At 40.2% G+C, this 20,350-nt stretch overlaps 1 protein-coding gene and 2 non-coding genes across 10 annotated transcripts in view; 1 reads left to right on the plus strand and 2 right to left on the minus strand.

Annotated features, from left to right (window-relative positions):
• ATXN3 (ataxin 3) overlaps window positions 1-20,075 on the minus strand; it is a 30,601-nt gene extending 10,526 nt beyond the window's left edge. For 3 of the 8 annotated variants that reach the window (XM_007454708.1, XM_007454709.1, XM_007454711.1), the window contains exons 1-9: window positions 20,027-20,066; window positions 12,984-13,148; window positions 12,712-12,756; window positions 11,089-11,174; window positions 10,596-10,662; window positions 7,675-7,762; window positions 2,182-2,314; window positions 1,674-1,840; window positions 270-366 (exon numbers count right to left, since the gene is read on the minus strand). In XM_007454708.1, the coding sequence (XP_007454770.1) occupies window positions 270-366; window positions 1,674-1,840; window positions 2,182-2,314; window positions 7,675-7,762; window positions 10,596-10,662; window positions 11,089-11,174; window positions 12,712-12,756; window positions 12,984-13,148; window positions 20,027-20,050 (872 nt within the window). In that variant the 5' untranslated portion in view covers window positions 20,051-20,066. Of the gene's footprint in view, window positions 1-269; window positions 367-1,673; window positions 1,841-2,181; window positions 2,315-7,674; window positions 7,763-10,595; window positions 10,663-11,088; window positions 11,175-12,711; window positions 12,757-12,983; window positions 13,149-20,026 lie in introns of all 8 variants that reach the window. The other 5 variants (XM_007454707.1, XM_007454713.1, XM_007454710.1 and 2 more) reach the window with 5 other exon arrangements.
• TRNAG-UCC (transfer RNA glycine (anticodon UCC)) lies at window positions 3,155-3,226 on the minus strand. Its single transcript has one exon. It is a non-coding gene; the product is annotated as a tRNA-Gly (tRNA).
• TRNAG-CCC (transfer RNA glycine (anticodon CCC)) lies at window positions 8,606-8,678 on the plus strand. The gene has a single exon. It is a non-coding gene; the product is annotated as a tRNA-Gly (tRNA).
• Window positions 20,076-20,350: the final 275 nt, after the last annotated feature.

Here is a 20,350-nt window from a genome sequence, read left to right on the forward strand (position 1 = left end):
CCCGCGAGCCATGGCCGCTGAGCCTGCGCGTCCGGAGCCTGTGCTCCGCAATGGGAGAGGCCACAACAGTGAGAGGGCCGCGTACTGAAAAAAAAAAAAAAAAAAAACCTTCAAATGCTCATAGGGTCAGGGAGTAACCAGTATTTTAAAAAAGGAGAGAACCCTCAATAAAATAAATGGTTTAAGTCAAAGCTGTATGTTTACAAATAGACAAAACAGCCAAGGTAAATATTAAATATGCAATTTTAATATTGTACCAACTACTTTACTTTTCAAAGTAGGCTTCTCTTCTCTTCCGTAGCTCTTCTGAAGTAAGATGTGTACCTGACGTCTGTGGAATATCTTGACATATATTTCTGGAAGTACCTGAAAACAAAATAAAACAGAACAAAAAACTATTTTATTTACCAATTCAAGCAATAATATGTTTATACTTATGTGAAGGAACTTTTGAAAAATTTTCTTCTCAAAAATATTCTGTACCATTCTGTAAATGTAAGAGAGGCTCTGAAAGTCTCAGGGAGAATCTGAATAAGGCAGTTCAAATCTAACCTGTGTCCACTGCAGCCAAAGCTGTTACACATCTGTGATGTAGTGGATGTGAGGAGGTAAGCCCAACGACCAACTTGGTAGGAGAAATAATTAACGCCACACTTGCGTGCTCTCTTATTAGAAATGAATCTGCACTTTCAAAGGCATAGAATTCCTAGAAGCAACTCAAAGTGGACGATCATAAAACAAACCCATTCTCTGTATCCCTCTATCCTCAAACATTTGGGTACTACAAGAACTTAAGTGTGTTTCCATGTTCTTACTTCATTATTGCACCAATCAGAGATTCTGCACAAACTGTGAAATAAAGTGGAAAGAAAAGTAAAGTACACAGAAATATCTAAAACTATTAAAGCTGGTGTCTGTCCATTACTGGGCTAATCTAGCAAGGCTCTACTAATCCAAAATGGGCCTGCACACCATATGGACTACTCATGAGCCTCCTGGCACACCTGTGAATTCCTTATTTAGATATTTAAGGAATTCAATTGACAAGTAATTTCATTAGAAAGTAGAAGGCAAATTCACGTTAATTAGACAAAAACAAAACTACCAAAAAAAAGAAAGAAAAGAAAACTCCTCACACTTTTAAGTAAGCTCCTTTGAACAACATCCCAAACAACTCCCTCAGCTTGGATTCCCTGAGGGATGCATCTTTACTCTCAGCTAATGGGCTTAGATCATTAAAAAAGTGGGCTCACCAAAGTGGGCTTAAGCTGTAAGCTGCACAGCCACTAAGTGTTAGAGTTTTGTAAAATCAATTTGCTTTCTCTGTCCAGGCCTTCCTTCATGTCCACTAGCATACATTTTTAGAACAGTTGGTCTGGGTAAGGGCCCACTGACCTCACAGTGATTAACCTCAGTTTGCTATTGTGTTAGCACAGTATTATAACCAAGTGGAATAACCAGAAATAAAAATAAAACTAGTCCTAATATAATACAAGCTGTAAAAAGTTGTTTTAAAAGAAATCGAAAAGACAATAACTGATTGTACATAGCTATTGCTTCTGCAGTGATTGTCCAAGAACTTCTACCAATAGCACATTAACATCCAGAAGAAACAAGAATGATCTGAATGAATTCTTCAACAATGAATAAAGTATGTGTCGGAATGTCCATACCTTGCATGCTGAGCTGAATGGCCCTGCGGAGATCTGCTTCTTCATCTTCCAAGTCAATTTCTTGGCGACTTAGTGCCAGAGCCCTCTGCAAATCCTCCTCATCTTCGTCTAACATTCCTGATCCATCGTTTGCTTCTAAGACGCGTTCTAGATCTGTTTTCTGGACTCTAAAGAATAAAAGCACTAAAAATCACTGCAGACCACTCTTCTATTTTAGATATAACATAGAGACATTTATAAACCAAAGATTTTTATGTAAGTCAAAACTTACACATTTTCTGGCAGACAAGGTCTAATAATATAAAGGTTTTATTGTGATGTGAATCTAAGTTAGTATATTTAAATAATTCAGAGTTGATCCATGGTTAAACCAATAAACTTCACTAAAACATAAAGGTCTAAAAAAAATCACCAATAATAAAAGGACCACATCTTCAGTGTAGGCATGAAAATTGAATTTTTGTAATGAAATACTATCATATATTCCATACTGCAAGCTCAGTTTTACCTCTGTTCTTTGAGTTGTGCTAATTCTTCTCCAATAAGTTTTGGTCGATGCATCTGTTGGACCCTGATCATCTGTAGGAGTTGGTCAGCTTCACAGTCTGGCAGATCACCCTTAACAACAAATATAGAATAACCTAAAAAAAAAAAGGCAAAAATAAACTAAAACAGTCAGCAAGTGATTCAAAATTGATTAAAAATGACAGCAGATAGAGAGGCAGCCCAGAACAGTGGAGTGAGGACACAGACTGAGCAGTCAGGAGTACCTGGGTTCAAATAATGATTCTTACGCTTACTAGTGGGGTGATCTAGAACAAATTACTTAGTCTCTGAACCTTGCTTTCTTCACTTGTAAAATGGGAAGAGCCATCTCACAGAGTGACTCTGAGAAGTAATCGAATCTGTAAAGGGATCTACGAAAACAGTGCCTGAACAAGTAGGTTACACTAAATGATACCAGAGAGGCAAGGAAAGGAATAAGGAAGAGCAAGGAATCTGGAATCAGATGACCTGGGTTTTAATCCCCTATCTCTTCTATTTCCTAGCTGCCTGGCCTCTGGTAAACCCCTTTACCCATCTAGGTCTTGGTTTCTTCAACTGCTACATAGATTATACTGTACCTTCCTCGGAGGGCTATTTGAGGGCACAATCAGAGGATGTGTGTAATAATGTGTAATATGGGTAAAATGAGTCATCTGTGGAAATAGCTGCCCCTGACCCTGACACTGACACACTGACACATACACATCCCTCCAAACTGTAGTCAAGGTGCTGAAGATGCAGTTCATGTTTTGAAAAAATTACACTGGTCCAGTGTAATTTTTTATAAATACGATTCTAGAAAGCCAGGGTTTTCCCAGCTGGATACGCCACACAATAGCTAAATAAGGGTGGGCTACACCTAAGTCACTCTAATCAGTTTACGTTTTTATTCATTTCTTATTTTTGGCTGCACCACGTGGCACGTGGGATCTTAGTTCCCCGAACAGGGATCGAACCTGTGGCCCTGCATTGGAAGTGCAGAGTCCTAACCACTGGACCTCCAGGGAAGTCCCTCAATTTACACTTTTCTACCATAAATTTTCTTCAACTTTGGTGCTTGTTATGGATATTCTTTGTGAACAGTAACAGATAATGAAACAAATGAATGAAGATGAAAAGGACTGTTAATGGAAAAACTCAAAAGAGTAAATCATAATACACTTAACATTTGTTTTTCACAAGGACAAGTGTGCTCAGAGTTCAGATGGTTTAACATGTTTTACACCAATAAAATTGTTTCTAGATTCTAGAATAAACTATGTCAGCTCGCAATGCTATTCCATGAAGAGTATCAGGAAGCGCAGAAACTGCCTTATGGAGGTGGCACTGTAGGATCTTGGGTTTCATTCAAGATTAGATTTCATTCTAAGTGTGCTAGGAAGCCACTGAAGGGTTGACGAATGAAGGTGTGCCATAATGTGAATTACATTTTAAAAAGAGCACTCTAGGCTGCTTTATCAACAGAATATTGCAAGAAGAGTGGGTCTTACTAAAATGGAAAACCTGAGGGATAGCATATATGGGGAGAAAAAAACAATACGTCTTTTGTAGACGTGTTCAGTTTAAAATGCTTTCTGGACTTCTGAGTAGAGATGTTAAAGTCAGGAGTTTGGAGTTCAGTGTAGATGTCTAGGCAGAAGATAAAAGTCTAAGGAATTATTGGCAGATAGACTTTATTTATAGATGATATTTAAAATAATGGGAGAGCAGTCAAGAAGTTGTCCAAAGACTGAACTCTGGGTCACTTCATTAGTTAGAGATTGAAAAGAGTAAGATCCAAAAAAGGAATCTGAAAGAAGCAGCCAATGATAGCAGGTAAACCTCCATAGAGGCTTGGAAGCCTTGTGTAGACAGTATTTCAAGAAGGGAGGATATAGCTAGGAACAAAGGTTTTAGGCATAAAAGAAAAGGGATACAAGTATATAAAATCAAAGAAGTTACAACACTATGATCCTACATGTAAACTGGAGAGAGGTACATGACAACCAACCTGGTAGCAATAAGCATGCCAGTGCCCAGACTGTGATCTCTAACCACCATTACTAAAAGGGCAGGAAATATACAAATAAGACTGAAAGTTCTTATTATATGAGAAAGAAGGGCTTCAAAAGGCTAGAGTGGTCATTTCAGAAGCTTGGGAGTCAAGTTCAAAAGGTTCCCACTCATCCAAGATGGGACAATTTTGAGTATCAACATGAATAATAATTACAATGGACTAAACCATATGAACTATGGTTTTAATGGATTTGTTTACACTGACACTTCAGAAACAAACCAATTACCTTTGGAGGAAGGATACTATGAAACCGACTCATTTAAAAAACTGATAAAAGAAATATTTATTCTGCTTTTTCTATATGAACTATACTTCAGGATAACCAAACAGTCGATGAGGGAAAGTTTATTTGTATAGAAGTCCTCCAACTAATAAATGAAGGAATGACAGGAATCTGATATCACCATTTTGCAGTCTTCAATGAAATAATGGACTAGGCATTGATCATCAATAGCTACCCAAATCACAAAAAGAGAGATAACTAGATACCACCATCTGTAAAGAGAATTCTGTCCTCCCCAAATCAACCGGAATCTGATCAAACCTCTAGATATAAGGACCAGTCTATTGGGCATCCAGGGCTCAGAGGAAAAAAAGGATGCAACCAGCAAAATCTAGAACGTGGGAAAGAGAACAAAAGATCCATTTTCTTCAAAAGAATAAATCAAGGGAAAAAATTAAGAGAAGAAACCTATAGATATATTTTAGAGACACAGCAATCCAATGGAATCAACCTTATTTCAACCTGCTTCAACTGTAAAAGAAAAACAAAAAAAAACCCAGAAGAATCAACCAAGGAGATTGGAGATTTGAACACTGGCTGGCTAGTTGATGTTATTAGTTGATGTTATTACAGAATTGTAATTAAATTTTTATGTGTCATTATAGTATTGTGACTATATATATTTTTTAAAGAGTCCTTGTTTTTTAAATATTTTAATGAAAAAGACACCTACAAAGAACATAATAAGACAATTAGTATTTTCTCAAAATAAACTGTAAAAGGAAGTGGCTAGGGTAAAGGTAAAACAAGACTGGCCATGAGATATTTGTTGAGGCTGGGAGAAGGGTACATGAGGATCCATCACATTATTTTTCATACTTTATACTTGTTTGAAATTCTTGGTAAGAAAGTTTTGTTTTGTTCTGTTTAAAGGAGGATATAATCAACTATACGCTCAAAAAAGATGAGGTCAAAGAAAGACTGAGAATTGAATACTGGCAGTGGCAAATGTGGAGGTCACTGGTGACACTGAGAAGAGGGTTTTCAGTGACACATTGGTTATGTATGACAGTGTAACTGGAATGAGTTCATGAATAGGAGACAACACCCTAGAGATGATTCTAAGGAGAAAATAAAAATGGGAGACAGCTGGAGTTTCCTGGTGTTAAAGATGCTTTTTCTTTTTACTCAATGGAGAGAAAAAGTGTATTTCTCTACTGATAGAAATAATACAGAAAATAGGGGGAAACTAATCACACAGGAGAGTGGAGTGACAAAAGCAGAGGCAAAGATCCTGAGTAGGTGGGAGGAGCTGGGATCTAGCCCCAAAGTGGAGAGGTTGGTCTTGGTTAGGAACAGGGGACAATTCATCTATTTTAATAGGCTCAAAGCACAGGCAAAGATAGAAACAAGGTGATAGACTGCTGGTAGAAAAATAAGGACGTTATCTTTTAGTTGCTCCTGTTTTCGTAGTAGAATATAAAGGAAGCCCATAAGCTAGGAGTCAGGAAGGGGGAGGGGAGTGGTTAGTGTTTGAAGGCAGAAGTTGTGAAATCATCACCTTGGACAGTGGTAAGTGAACTAACAGAACATAGTAGGGATGTCAAGCAGCACTAAAGGCTCATTTGAAATTTGTGATCATATAAAAATTAAAAAAAAAATTTGTGATTATAAATTTAAAGCAAAATAAATCATATTTTATCTTTAGCCGTGTTCAGCTGTTCTGATGGAGGACTGCACAAGCCCAAGATTGGGTTTTAACCAGGGTTGGGATTTTGTCATAAAAGTATGATGGAGGGGGCTTCCCTGGTGGCGCAATGGTTCAGAGTCCGCCTGCCGATGCAGGGGACGCGGGTTCGTGCCCCGGTCCGGCAGGATCCCACATGCCGCGGAGCGGCTGGGCCCGTGAGCTATGGCCGCTGGGCCTGCGCGTCCGGAACCTGTGCTCCGCAACGGGAGAGGCCACAACAGTGAGAGGCCTGCGTACTGCAAAAAAAAAAAGTATGATGGAGGGAGAGAAGGACAAAGGAGTTGAGAAATGCAACAGAATTATTATAATGATGGATTACTGGAAATAAGCAGCGTAATACAGGCTTTTAGTATGTAAGGGGAATGTTTAGGTTTGTAGAAGGGTTTAAAGAATTGTTGGAAATTAAAAAAAACGAAAATATGGTATAAACATAGGAGGCAATAGTCAAAGAGTAGGATGCTTATAACTGGGATTTGAAGGTGGTACAGCTGTTAGTAATGGCAGGGCAAGAGTGAAGAAAATGATCTTTGAAAGTAAGAAGAGGTTGAATTGGATTGATTTTTGATGTTGAAATCACCAAGAATGATGAAAGGAGTTGAAGTAGAGAGATGACAGTGAGTCAGATCCTAAAATCTTCAGTGGAAAAGGAGGAAGATCAGAGTGCAAAAGACTACAAAAGAGCATGGGGTAGAGTTTAATCTCGTGACGTGTATTTCAAAGCACCTGGAGTTTCTAGGGAAGAAGAGTGGCCGAGAAGGGGCAAAGAGGAGCAAGAAGAATACCTGCACCTCCCCTTGGCTCTGTGCTATGTGGGGTACGGAAGACAAAAGAACCATTACTGTAGAAGGGCTGCAAAGGAATCAGCATCCCCAGGGGAGGGCCAAGTGTCAGCAAGAACGCTAAATGAGCAGTTATCATCCAAATCACCGCCTACAGCTCACCACGTAAAACATAAAAATTATATCTCTGCCACTGCCACGAAAACAATATTGTTACACTCACTCTTTTTTTTTAACTTTTTAAAAAAATTAATTAATTTATTTATGTTTGGCTGTGCTGGGTCTTCATTGCTGCACCGGGCTTTCTCTAGTTGCGGTGAGCGGGGGCTACTCTTCACTGCGGTGCGCGGACTTCTCACTGCGGTGGCTTCTCTTGTTGCGGAGCACGGGCTCTAGGCACACGGGCTTCAGTAGTTGTGGCTCGCAGGCTCTAGAGCGCAAGCTCAGTAGTTGTGGCGCACAGGCTTAGCTGCTCCATGGTGTGTGGGATCTTCCTGCACCAGGTCTCGAACCCGTGTCCCCTGCATTGGCAGGCAGATTCTTAACCACTGCACCACCAGGGAAGCCCCTTGTTACACTCACTTCTAAGGAGATAGTTTTATTTGGCTACTTCAAACGGTAGCATAAAATGTTCAGTCTTTACTTACCTTCCTGTTGTAACTGAGCCAAGAAAAGTGCAAGGTATGTGTCTGATATTAATTCTGGACCCGTCAAGAGAGAATTCAAGTTGAACCACTGGAAAAAAAATTGTCAATATTTAAGTTAGTGCACATTGTAAGTAATAAGGAAGTGTCACATGTTAAGGATAGATATAACCCATCTCAACTTAGTAAGACTGTCTAAAGACTGAAAACATGTCAAATCAAGATTTTTTTAAAGTAATTAAATAATGTGATTCTAAAAAACTGAAATAGAATGTTGCAAATTTATCACTATTAAATGTTTTAAAAGTTTGCTTTAAGCCATAAGCTTTAAATCCCTCCTCCAAAAAAGAAAAGAAACTGATAGCCAGTATTTTAAAGTATCTTTACTGATAGCGACAATTAAATCTTTTTTCAGAGGAACAGCCCAACAAAATCCTCATCTAATCAAATTATATTGATGGTGGAAGAAAAAGGAAAACTACCCAGTTTTCCCACTGCTGATAGTCTTGGTCAAAATAGTTCAATTGAGAGAAAGCCAGACATTCCAGGAAGAGAATTTATAATTGCCAACTCATTTTAAAAAGTTCACTAAGCCACTACTGCATGTAATTAACATCATTTGGTCTCTACTTCATGGGTGTCCTAGTTTAACCCACAAGATACAAAAGTTTCAGAAGTTACTGTCGGCAACATGACCAACTACTTTTCCTGGATATTCACAGAGATAATATTTTTCTCAGTCATCTTTTTCTTTATACAGGGACCTCAGACAAGACTCTATAGGGAAAAGTACAATTTTAAACAAAAATACAAATTAGAACCAAAGATGATAAGCCATACTTTGACATTTCCTGTATTTGTCAAAGATAATTTGAAATGTGTAAATTCAGTTTCGAAGAAATAAAATTTTAAAAGTATCTCAAAATAGGGGACTTCCCTGGTGGTCCAGTGGGTAAGACTCTGCGCTCCCAATGCAGGGGGCCCGGGTTCGATCCCTGGTTAGGGAACTAGATCCCACATGCATGCCGCAACTAAGAAGCCTGCATGCCGCAACTAAAGATCCCAAATGCTGCAACAAAGATCCCGAGTGCCGCAAAGAAGACCTGGCACAGCCAAAGTAAATAAAGAAATACAAAAAAAAATTTTTTTTCCTCAAAATAATAATGTAAGTTTACATGCAAATCAATACAAAGGAATTTCTAGAATTTAAGTCTTCAGATCTTGAAAGTGAAGAATACTTGATCATATTTTTAAAGATCTAAATAAAACCCAGAGGTTAAATAACCTTGACAGTTGTCCTGCCCTGGTTTTTCCCAGAGTTGATTCCCACCTGGGTCAGTCTTTCCTGCATCACACCACACCTCCTTACTTGCTCTTTGCCCCGCCAGGAGGGACCTTAAGAAATAATCAGTTATGATGAAGCTGCTTCTAGGCAGCAGACTTAAAAGATAATAGCACGGCTTTTGTTTTTGAATTATCTTGTATTGATTTAATTCAACTTTCTTGATTTCATTTCCTTTTTTGTTTTATATTAGTTGGTTTTTAAAACAGCTTTATTAAGGTATGATTGACATGCAGTGAACTGGCCATATTTAAAGTATACAATTTGAAAAGTTTTAACATATGTATATACCCATGAAGCCATCACCACAACCAAGATTGAACATATTCGTCACTGCCAACTTTCCTGTGCCCCTTGTAATCCTCCTCTTTCACTGCCCTTTGCCCTCCTCATCCCCAGGCAACCACTAGTCAATCTGCTTTCTGTCACTATAGATTAGTTTGCATTTTCTACACTTTTATATAAATGGAACAATACGGTATGTAGTATTTTGTGTCTAGGTTCTTTCACTCAGCATAATTATTTTGAGATTCATCCATGTTGTTACATGTATCAATAATTCATTCCTTTTTACTACATTAGCCTGTTTTCAATAATCCTCTTTCTGGACTTCCCTGGTGGCACAGTGGTTAAGAATCCCCCTGCCAATGCAGGGGACACGGGTTTGAGCCCTGGTCCGGGAAGATTCCACATGCCGCGGAGCAACTAAGCCCATGTGCCACAACTACTGAGCCTGCGCTCTAGAGCCCACAAGCCACAACTACTGAGCCCACGTGCCACAACTATGGAGCCTGCGTGTCTAGAACCCATGCTCTGCAACAAAGAGAAGCCACTGCAATGAGAAGCCCGCGCACCGCAATGAAAAGTAGCCCCCACTCGCTGCAACTAGAGAAAGGCCATGCACAGCAACGAAGACCCAATGCAGCCATAAATAAATAAATAAATAAACAAATAAATAAATAATGCCAAAAATAATAATCTTCTTTCAAAGAGTCACAATTCTAAGAAAAAGGACTTTAACTCTGTTTCAAAAATGGTATAGTGTATACAAAGATCACTGGCAATTATTTTAAAAAATAACACTTTAGGTACTTTTCTTGATCTTATAAAAAGCCTTGCTCAACACACATTCCATGTCCTTTTTTTTAGAAAAAATAGAAATGATTTATGCAGATACATATATTACATGGCATTTTGGAATGTGAATAACCTTGTTAAGCAAAAGCAAACATGACTGGAAATTTTTATTCATGCTAGACACTATTTCAGGCTTTGTGACATTGCTGTGCTTAATACAAACCCATGAAAATAGTAGTTAACTGACAGAGCATCTTTACACATAAAAACTCATAAACATATTAAAAGTAACCACGGCTGTATTATCTTATTAAATAGAGACTTTTACTTATGTCCTCTCTCTCTCTGTTGAAACCAGGCCACATATACACATTACTGGTGAGTTTCATTTGCAACTGAAGTGAAAGGGACAGGCGCCTTAAAGACAAGGCACAAATCCCTTACACTTCAGTTGCAAATAAGCTACAGAATGAGGAAAAAGACAGGGGAAGAGGGGAAGCATTACCTGTTTTCCTAATTTTCTAACTGTAAACCAGTGCTCTTTATAATTGCATATAAATGATCTTTCATTTCTAGAAACAGGAAAAAAAAAACATACATAATATTAAGTTGAAATACTAGAGTTCATATTCATTTAGTTTGTCTATTGGAAAGTATTACACAAAACCTATGATGATTTAGGATTATATTCACAGTTTTAAGTATTACTGATTTTTTAAAAATTACAAAACAGTATGAATCTCTGTGTAGATAAGTGATGCCATGCAAAAACGATGGCACCACACCCCATTCAAGGATCAACTCTGCACTGCCAGACACTGCGGGGTCAGGAAGGCTCAGTGGACAAATGTTCGCAGACAGCCGCGAAAGGTGAACTAGGAAAACCTGAGGGATTGAAACGGGGAATATCAAAACAAAAGCATGCAAGATGTATTTTTCTCCTTTAAGAAAGTATAAATTTAAAAATCAAATGTAGGAAAAGCAAAATAAAATCTTACATGGGATCGATCCTGAGCCTCTGATACTCTGGACTGTTAAACAGGATTAGTTCTAAACCCCAAACTTTCAAGGCATTGCTTATAACCTGTTATAAAAAAATAGCAACTTTTAAAAATTCCAAATTTAAGTAGTGTAGCCATGTTAGTTGTATACACAATTGTAGTTCATATATAAATTTCCCCAGAAGGTTATGGTTTTTAAAGTGTGTGTGTGTGTGTGTGTGTGTCTAGATATATCACTAAGTCCATAAATAATATACAAACGTAACATTAAAAGAGTACTTTTTATACTAAGTTTCTGGAATGTTCCAGAGAACCACACAATTCCTAGATAAAACTGCCTCAAAAATCCAGATGTATTTTCTATCCAGTAAGTGCTACTCTTGAAACTAGTCCACTGCAAACATGTGATAATCTGGCTGCTATGGGTCCTGCTTTAGAAAACTGATAGTCAACTCACTACCTGATATGTAATAATGATAATTTTATGTCTATTAAAATGAGTTATTTCTGGGGATTTAAACTGAAGCTTTCATAAATTTTAAACTTCTATTATCATGAGTTTGTGATTTGTAGGAAAAAAACAAAAGATAAACCTGATTATTTCAAACTGAGAAAAAAAAGGGAAATTTCTGAAAATTCACTACCTACCCTCCAAGGGAGCCAACAAAGCAGCAAGTGAACCAGGCACGAATACAGACAAAAAGTGAATGCTCTGAGGTGGGCACATGTGAACTGGCACTAAGAGCAGCGCTGCAGGGACTTGCCTGGTGGTCCAGTGGTTAAGAATCCACGCTTCCACTGCAGGGGATGCGGGTTCCATCCCTGGTTGGGGAAGTATAATAAGATCCCGCATGTCACGGCCACGTGGTACAGCCCAAAACAAAAAGAGCAGCATTGCACAAACAGGAAATGGCAAGCACTGGGCCTGCTCAGGCCTCTGCTCCAAGCCGTGCAGTAGCTGTCACCTGTAACGGTCCACAATAAAGCACTGGCTGGAAACGCTGGTGACTGAGGAGTCCAGGAGGACAGTACAGCAGAACACAAGCAGAGATATCTGCAGAAAAAGTTCCCCCAAGAGAAGTTCTAAAGAACTCTGGATATGCCTCACAGGTGTTAGAAATGGAATGAAAGATCCACGGATGAAAGACTCAATCTCAAGTACATATATATTTACCCACAGAATTCAAGGGGAGTGATAAGGTTTAAAAAAGGAAAAAGGCAAAAGCCACACACCATAATGAAGGAATCCAATCCTAGTAGGCTGATTTAAATGGAAGGTAGCAAAGTGTTGTATTTTCTCAAATTTACACAGGAGATGGTAAGTTTGAAATACTGCGACTTACTGGAATTACGGTTATTAGCATCCAGATGCAAATTAACAACCTCCTTTGAAAAAGCCCTGCTCTAAGATGAAGATTCTATCATCCTAATTTTCATGTTTATCTGTATAAAAATCTAGTACTCTGGTATAGAATCTTATACTCTTAGACACAATCTACTGGAGGAACTTCTGAAGGTCACATCATTACAGTGACTATGAAAGACTGTGAAAAGCATACCCTGAGCTTAAACAGTGCCTGGGACATAAACAACACTTAGCAGATGCCTGTGACTACTTACTTGAATAGAGAAAAAGCCACTGTCATCCATATTTCCAGAAGGCTGCTGTTTAATTTGGATAGGTAGTTGGGACAGGGGTTGAGGGTGGGAAGAGAAGGGTAGTGTCATTAGTGTGCATATTTAAAGTAACATCTTGTGCATTCCCATCTACAAAGTCGAGAGCCGATTTATAATTAACAAGTCAGATCCCCATAGGAAGAGTGGTTCATCCTTTTCTAAACAGCACCCACATTTCTTTAAGAAGTGTGATTTAGTGAGTTTAAAATCAGTACCTGCAAAAATGTGCGATAGTCTTCACTAGTAACTCCTCCTTCTGCCATTCTCATCCTCTCTTCCTCATCTAGCTGGTGTGCAATTGAAGATAATTCCACAGGGCTGAAGTATTCTCCTTGTAACAGGTTATTCAAGCAATGCTGAGCACAAAGTGAACCTTCTTGCTAATATTTCCAAAAGAAAAAATTCAAATGGGATTTGTAAAACAGATTTGTACAGTATCTTCCCCGAAACAGAAATTTAATCATTAACTTAACACAGCCAAACCGAACATTTTTAGCTTTAGACAAGCATGATTAACACAGGTACATGCATTTTCACTTGTTAACACTTATTTTATAATTCTACCATTAATGAAACTACAATTATTTAGCTATATGATAAAAAATTTAAGAATGATTTATACTAAACAAACATCATCTGTCAAATACACCAAATCCCATTTTTATTAAAAACTACTCTATTATAATAAACATTTAGCCTCCTTTGTTTTCAGTGGCTAAAATAAGTACATTTTTGGAGATTCCATGGTAAATTACTAATGCTAAAAAGGAATTTTAATCCCTAGAACATTTTTTCTTTTAACAAGATAATCTCTAATCCATCTAAAGGTTCGTTCATGGAATTTCAAATCCATGAACAGATGAAGAATCTCAAGAATTGATATAGTAAGAAAAATTCTGTTCCATGTTCATGAAGACTTATAGCTACAGAGCCAAGGTTCTCTTCAAGAACTCTGCAGATAATGTACACAGTTTTGGTGCATGAGCAAAACTGTCCAAAAACCACCCCTGGAGTTCACTTCTGGACAAACCAGCAAGGGGGCTGCATCCAAGCTCAGTTCTCCAATTGGCAACTGGGATCACTGGCTTCCTGTTATGGGGGTGGGGAGAAAACAACTTCCCACAGGCCCTTCGCGGGCTGGGCAGCTGGCTTTCTCACATAACTGGCACCCCAAACCTAAATCCAGGCTTCCTCCAACTAAGCAGGCTGTGTATCACCCCTCTCCCCTCAACAGTGCTGCTTTCCTGTTTCCCTATAAGAAGGGAGACTAATGGGTGGATGAGGTCCCTCCCAGTGAACCCAGCCCTGGGTTGGTCGCTCTGTAGTATGATGGCAGATGGGAGAACACCTTCTCCTGCTAACTCTGGCCCTCTAAGTTCTCCATTTCCCCAGTAAAGTCTGTTCATTAACCCAACCTGTCTGACATCCTGCAGTTTGTTTCGAGCTATGTCACACAATAGGTCAGACCCCAAAGACCAACACCTTGCAAGATACATCTTTTTCCTGAGTTAATTTTCTAGGAACAAAATTCCGCTGCTGAAGAAGATACAGGATATATGTATATAATGGAATAGGAATGCAGCTCTGAGACAGTCTGAGTGTGAGAAAGGGGGCTGAGACAAGTTTATCTTCATATTTTGGTACAGAATAAGTAACTTGAAGTAAAGAAGACACTATCCATCCCTCAAGTCATAACTACGACGGTGAGAGAGTACTTGTCTCCACTTCTTTTTTCTTCTACTGTATTCCTCCTGCCAGAAAGCCAGTCTCACTGAACAATATAATGTGAATTGGAGGGATACACAGATGTCTACTTATATTCTATTGAAAAGTGGGCAAGACAAACAAGAACTCACAAGAGGATAGCCAAATGGATAAAAAACACAGAGGGGGGCTCAACTTCATTACCATCAGAGAAACCTATATTAAAACTACCAATGTGTTACTACTACACACTCCAGAATGGCTAAAATGTTGGAGACGATTAGAGACATCAGAACTATTATATACTACTGACGGAAGTGTAAATTAGTTTAACCACTTTGGAAAACTATCTGGAATATCTACTACAGCTTAACATCTACCTACCCTATGATCTAGCAATCCCACCACTAGGTACATAACGTAAGCAACAGAAATGTAAACCTGTGTTCATCAAAAGACATGTATAAGAACGTTCATAGAAGCACTATTTGTATTGGCCCCCAAACTGGAAATTACCCAAATGCTCATCACAGTAGAATGGCTAAATTGTGTCACATTCACAAAGGACTACTATGTAACAATGAGAGTGAGTTAACTACAACTACCTGCAACAATATGGATGACTCAATCAATGTTAAACAAAAGAAGACAGACTCAAAAGAGTACACTCTATATGATTCCATTTACAAAACTTCAAAAACAGACAAAACTCATTAATCGATGACGTTAGAAATCAGGGTAGTGGTTACCCTTGCAGGGGTGGAGGGAGAGTTAGTATCCTGGAAGATGAACGATGTTAAGGGGGCTAATAAGATGCAGGTAAATGTTCTGTTACTTGATCTAAGTATTATTTACACACTTGTGTCCACTTCATGAGAATTCACTGAGCTATACTCTTATGATCTGTGTGCGCCTACACGTGTTATCCTTAATAAAAATTTCAAACAACGATACAAAAGTCTCCACTAAGATACAGCTACTTCACATTAAGAGCTAATCCAGTGACCAGACACTGGATTTTCTCGGAATTTTCTGTTTGCTGTCAGGCTACATGCTTCAGTTTGGGGCTCTCAGACTATGGTCACCATATGTAATAACATATATAGAAACAGTGAATCCAAATATTTGATTTTAAAATTCTCTCTATAAAAAATTAGCTTTAAAATACAAAAAATAAGCACTTGAAATTAAACCTAATTGAAGTAATACTGTATTGCTTTAGGAAATTATATCAAGTTCTGTACTTCTAACATGATTTAATAGAAGGAAAGAACAAATTGTACAGTCAAATTCAAATAAAATTATTTTTTGAAGTCACAAGATGAGTCAAATTCTACATGGACCAAAAAAATTGTAAAATGGTCCCATCTAAGATTATGCATTTCCCTGCCTGCCCATCCCATCCCCCTAAACTATCCCCAACCACTTCATTCATTTATTCATTCGGCTATTCCGGGTCTTAGTTGCGGCACTCAGGATCTTTGCTGCAGCTTGTGGGCTCTTTAGTTGCGGCATGCAGAATCTTTTTAGTTGTGGCATGTGGAATCTTTAGTTGAGACATATGGGATCTTTTGGTTGTGGCATGCAGGCTCTTAGTTGCGGGATCTAGTTCCCTGACCAGGGATCAAACCTTGGCCCCCTGCATTGGGAGCATGGAGTCTTAACCACTGGCCCACGAGGGAAGTCCCCCCAGCCATTTCTTTTTTTTTTTTTTAATTTAGTAATTTATTTATTTATTTTTGGCTGCATTGGGTCTTTGTTACTGTGTGCGGGCTTTCTCTAGTTGCAGCGAGCGGGGGCTACTCTTCGTTGCAGTGCGCCGGCTTCTCATTGTGGTGGCTTGCCTTTGTTGTGGAGCATGGGTTCTAGGTGCACGGGCTTCAGTAGTTGTGGCGTGTGGGCTCCGCAGTTGTGGCTTGTGGACTTCTAGAGGGCAGGCTCAGTAGTTGTGGCTCATGGGCTTAGTTGCTCCGCGGCATGTGGGATCTTCCAGGACCAGGGCTCGAACCAGCGTCCCTTGTATTGGCAGGTGGATTCTTAACCACCGTGCAACCAGGGAAGTCCCCCAACCACTTCTTTCTCATCAAACTTTAACTAAAGTTGGACAGAAGTTCACTTCGCTATAGTCAAAGTTCAGTGGTATTGAAATTTCATGATTACAAGCCCAGACTTTATTGTGCTGGGATCCAAGGATGAACAAAATGCATCTTCAGTTTTACCAAGATATCTTACAAAACCACCAAGGGTAACTTCAACCAAATCATTCCCTCATTGTCCCCAAAGTCTTCAGGACCTCCCTGAAACTAGTTCAAATTCCCAGAGACACTACTGCCTCCAACTGAAACTAGGCATAAACCCAAAAGTGTGCTCAGAAATGGCCTAACTGGGGCCACACAATCAACCTAGCAGCACTTGTTCATCTCATCTTAGTAAGAATAAGGTCCCACCCCTTATCATGAAGTTCGGCAAGCACAAGCATCTGAATAACAACGATGGCCAGCACGTGTCCAGCACTATGTGCCAAGTAGCATTCTAAGCACTCATAACTCTGAGATAGACACTTCAAAACCCTCAAATACAGCGGAGGAAACTGGAGAACAGAGATAATAAGTAACTTGCCCAGGATCATACAGGTAGTAAAGGGCAGAGCTGAGATTCAAACCCGGGCAGAGGTTTCAAGTCTGTACTATTACCACTTCCTTAAGCCACTTATTTGGAACTTGGTGATTCTTAAACTTCAAATATCCTGAAGATGGTTAAGAACCAGCAATCACAAAAACAACATAACGAATGTCATAAAGTCAATTCTCAGCATCTTTCCAGTATTTTCACTAATTTTAAATATAATCCCAACACGTTTGGTTACCATTCACAGCTGTAGACACATGAAAGCACCAATTCAGATGGCACAGTAACCTTACCAAGAGCAGTCAGCAACAGAAGCAATAACAAAAACGACAGAAATCAGGCACCAGAACTAAAAGAAAAACAAAAACCCAAACAACAAAAAGCTACAGCAGTTGGTGGCCATATAGCACTAGGGTTTAAGTTAGGGATTGGCAAACTCTAGCCCTTGGGCCAAATTCAATCTGCCCCAGGAGCTAAGAATGCTTTTTACATTTTTAGATGGTTGGGAAACACACACACACACACAAGAATATGTGAGAACATAAAAGACCTGCAAAGTCTAAAATATTTACAGAAGGACTTCCCTGGTGGCGCAGTGGTTAAGAATCTGCCTGCCAACGCATGGGACATGGGTTCATGCCCCGGTCCGGGAAGATCCCACATGCCGCGGAGCAACAAAGCCCGTGTGCCACAACTACTGAGCCTGTGCGCCACAACTACGGAGCCTTTGAGCCACAACTACCAAGCCCGCACACCGCAACTACTGAAGCTTGTGAGCCTAGAGCCCATGCTCCGCAACAAGAGAAGCTACTGCAATGAGAAGCCGACACACCACAATGAAGAGTGGCCCCCACTCACTGCAACTAGAGAAAGCCCGCACAGCAATGAAGACCCAACGTAGCCAAAAAAAAAAAAAAATCCTATTTTAAAAAATAAAATATTTACAGAAAAACTTGTTTACTTTAGATAAATAGCACCATATACATCTTAGATGCTCAAGGAACACTCTTGATTATTGAGCACCTGCTATGTGCCAGGCACTGGGGATATATCAATAAACAACTGTTGAGTTTACATTTTAATTTAACAAAGGGCACTCCAAGTGACAACTCTGAAAATGGAGAAACCAAAATTCCAAGAAGTGGTTGCAAAGTCCTTTGTAGTCAGACAACCCTACATGCACAGCTTCCCTAGGGCCAAAGTTGGTTCTCTGGCTCTCCAAACCCAGGACCTAGAGTTAAATGTATGTGGAGGAGGGGAAGGGAGTGCTCTGGAAAATGTCATATTGAGCTCAAACATTCCCAGAATGGACTGTGTATGAGATGGACAATGGGCCCTATGGTTACAGGTGCTTTCCATACTACTGAAATATGCCTGAAGAACTTTAAGTCTTAATTTGCTAAGTACTTAGAAGTTGATAAGGGTAAATGTGTTCTTGAAATAGGTTTAAGTCTACATTCATGCTGATAATTCAGAGTGACTGCTTTCGGGTAAGTAGATTTTCATTAGGCTAGCGTCCAGCTTCTTTTGATCCCATGGTTAAGCAGCTACCTTCACTGTACTCTATCCAAACTAGGTACCAATCATTATTGTTAAAAAAAAATATATTGTATAATGCTCAAGAAGTGATGTGGACAAATTTAAAATCTTCAATGTTGAACCATCTGGTCCTACAGCAAAGCTTCTGAAAATCAGTCATAAAAATATGCCCACTCGAGGTTCTCTTCATCCAATCTCCTTAGCCAAGCAGCTAAATTTCTCTTTTCCAGGATTCATATAACATGTCAGTCAAGTCAAAAGTTTAGTGATAACCATACCACTGAGTCCTTCCTCACCCACACATAAAAACTGGTCTATTCTAGTACCAAACTTTCTGAAATGTTTTCTATAAAGAAAAGCATTCCATAACAATTTGGTTAGATTTATACTGCACTTCCTTTGTCTTTGATTGCTTTACCTGATTGCTGTGTGTGTATTTTTAAATGGACAAGTATTTAACAAAACAAAACCCCTTCGCTCCTACTAAATAACAGCCTCACCAGCAACCCTTTCTAAATACGAAACTATTATGAAACAAGATATGTGACAAAGTTGTCCTGAGGAAGGTTTCACTCACACCCAAATTGTTTGATAACTGCGAGAAAAGATGAGTTTCTCCACATGCCACAAACATTATCTTCAAGCGCATGGTTATGGAAGAATCAAAGCAAAACAGGCTAGGCAGACAAAAACAAAATTATTCCTGTCCACTCTTAATACCTAATAAGAAAGCTGGCCTCCTAATCCGGAAAGATGCCACTACCAAAAGAAACGAACCCCAAACATCTCAGAACAAAAACTCTTGTGACGACTTCCCAGTTCAGGGGCGTACGGGGTTTCCTACTTCACTTCCCTAAGGGTCACGCCCTCCGTGGGACGAGCCAAGGTCCCTACCCCCGGGATGCTCACGGACCCAGTGCAGAAGGATCTGAGTGTGTGAGAAATTTCAATTTAGAATTGAGGAGCCCAGAGAAGGAAAAGTTAATTCTTCCAACGGGTAGGACTGGGAGAGCGGGGTGGAGTTGGGAAGGGTAGAAGAACGTGTCCAAGAGGTGACTAGCCAGAACCTAGGGAGAGTGGGGGAGAGGAACTGGAGGACTCCCACGGAAAGTGGAGAGAAAGCGCGGAAGCCACCTCCTCTCTCGTGCCGCCGGCCCTGCCCTTATTCCCTGCGGGCTTCCCAGACATCCCAGGCCCGGGTCTCCTCCGGCTCCTCGGGTGCAATGGGGGCATCGGTGAAACTCCCCTCCAGGTGAAGCTCCTCCCGCCCGGCGAGATCGGGATGGGGGCATCTCGGGCCCCACCCAGCTCCCCGGGAGGCAGCGATGCCGCGCCCCACGCCCGCCACCGCGCCGCAGACAGCTCCCCACCGATCGCGGACACTCACTTTTTCATGGAAGATGGACTCCATGTTGATTTGTCTGGAGCCAACGGCCCCCGCGCCGAACCAACCCCCTCCAGCTCCGCCCCCAGCCCCACCCCTCCGCCCACCATGCCCCGCCCCGCCTCGTGCCTCCCCCGCCCACGTGTCTCGTGTAGACCAATCACCCCCGAGAATGCGAGTCACGTGGAGCGAAGAGGCGTGAACGCCTGGGCGGTAAAACTCCGGGGCACGTGACCTTTGTAGCGCGTCCTCCCATCTCCTGTTGTTCCCCCGGCTGGAGGATGATGCAACGCCCCCTGCCGTGTGGAGGATCATCTCCGCTTCCCA

Source organism: Lipotes vexillifer, unplaced genomic scaffold (assembly GCF_000442215.2).
Source record: "Lipotes vexillifer unplaced genomic scaffold, Lipotes_vexillifer_v1.1 scaffold1126, whole genome shotgun sequence".
Classification (NCBI taxonomy): domain Eukaryota; kingdom Metazoa; phylum Chordata; class Mammalia; order Artiodactyla; family Lipotidae; genus Lipotes; species Lipotes vexillifer.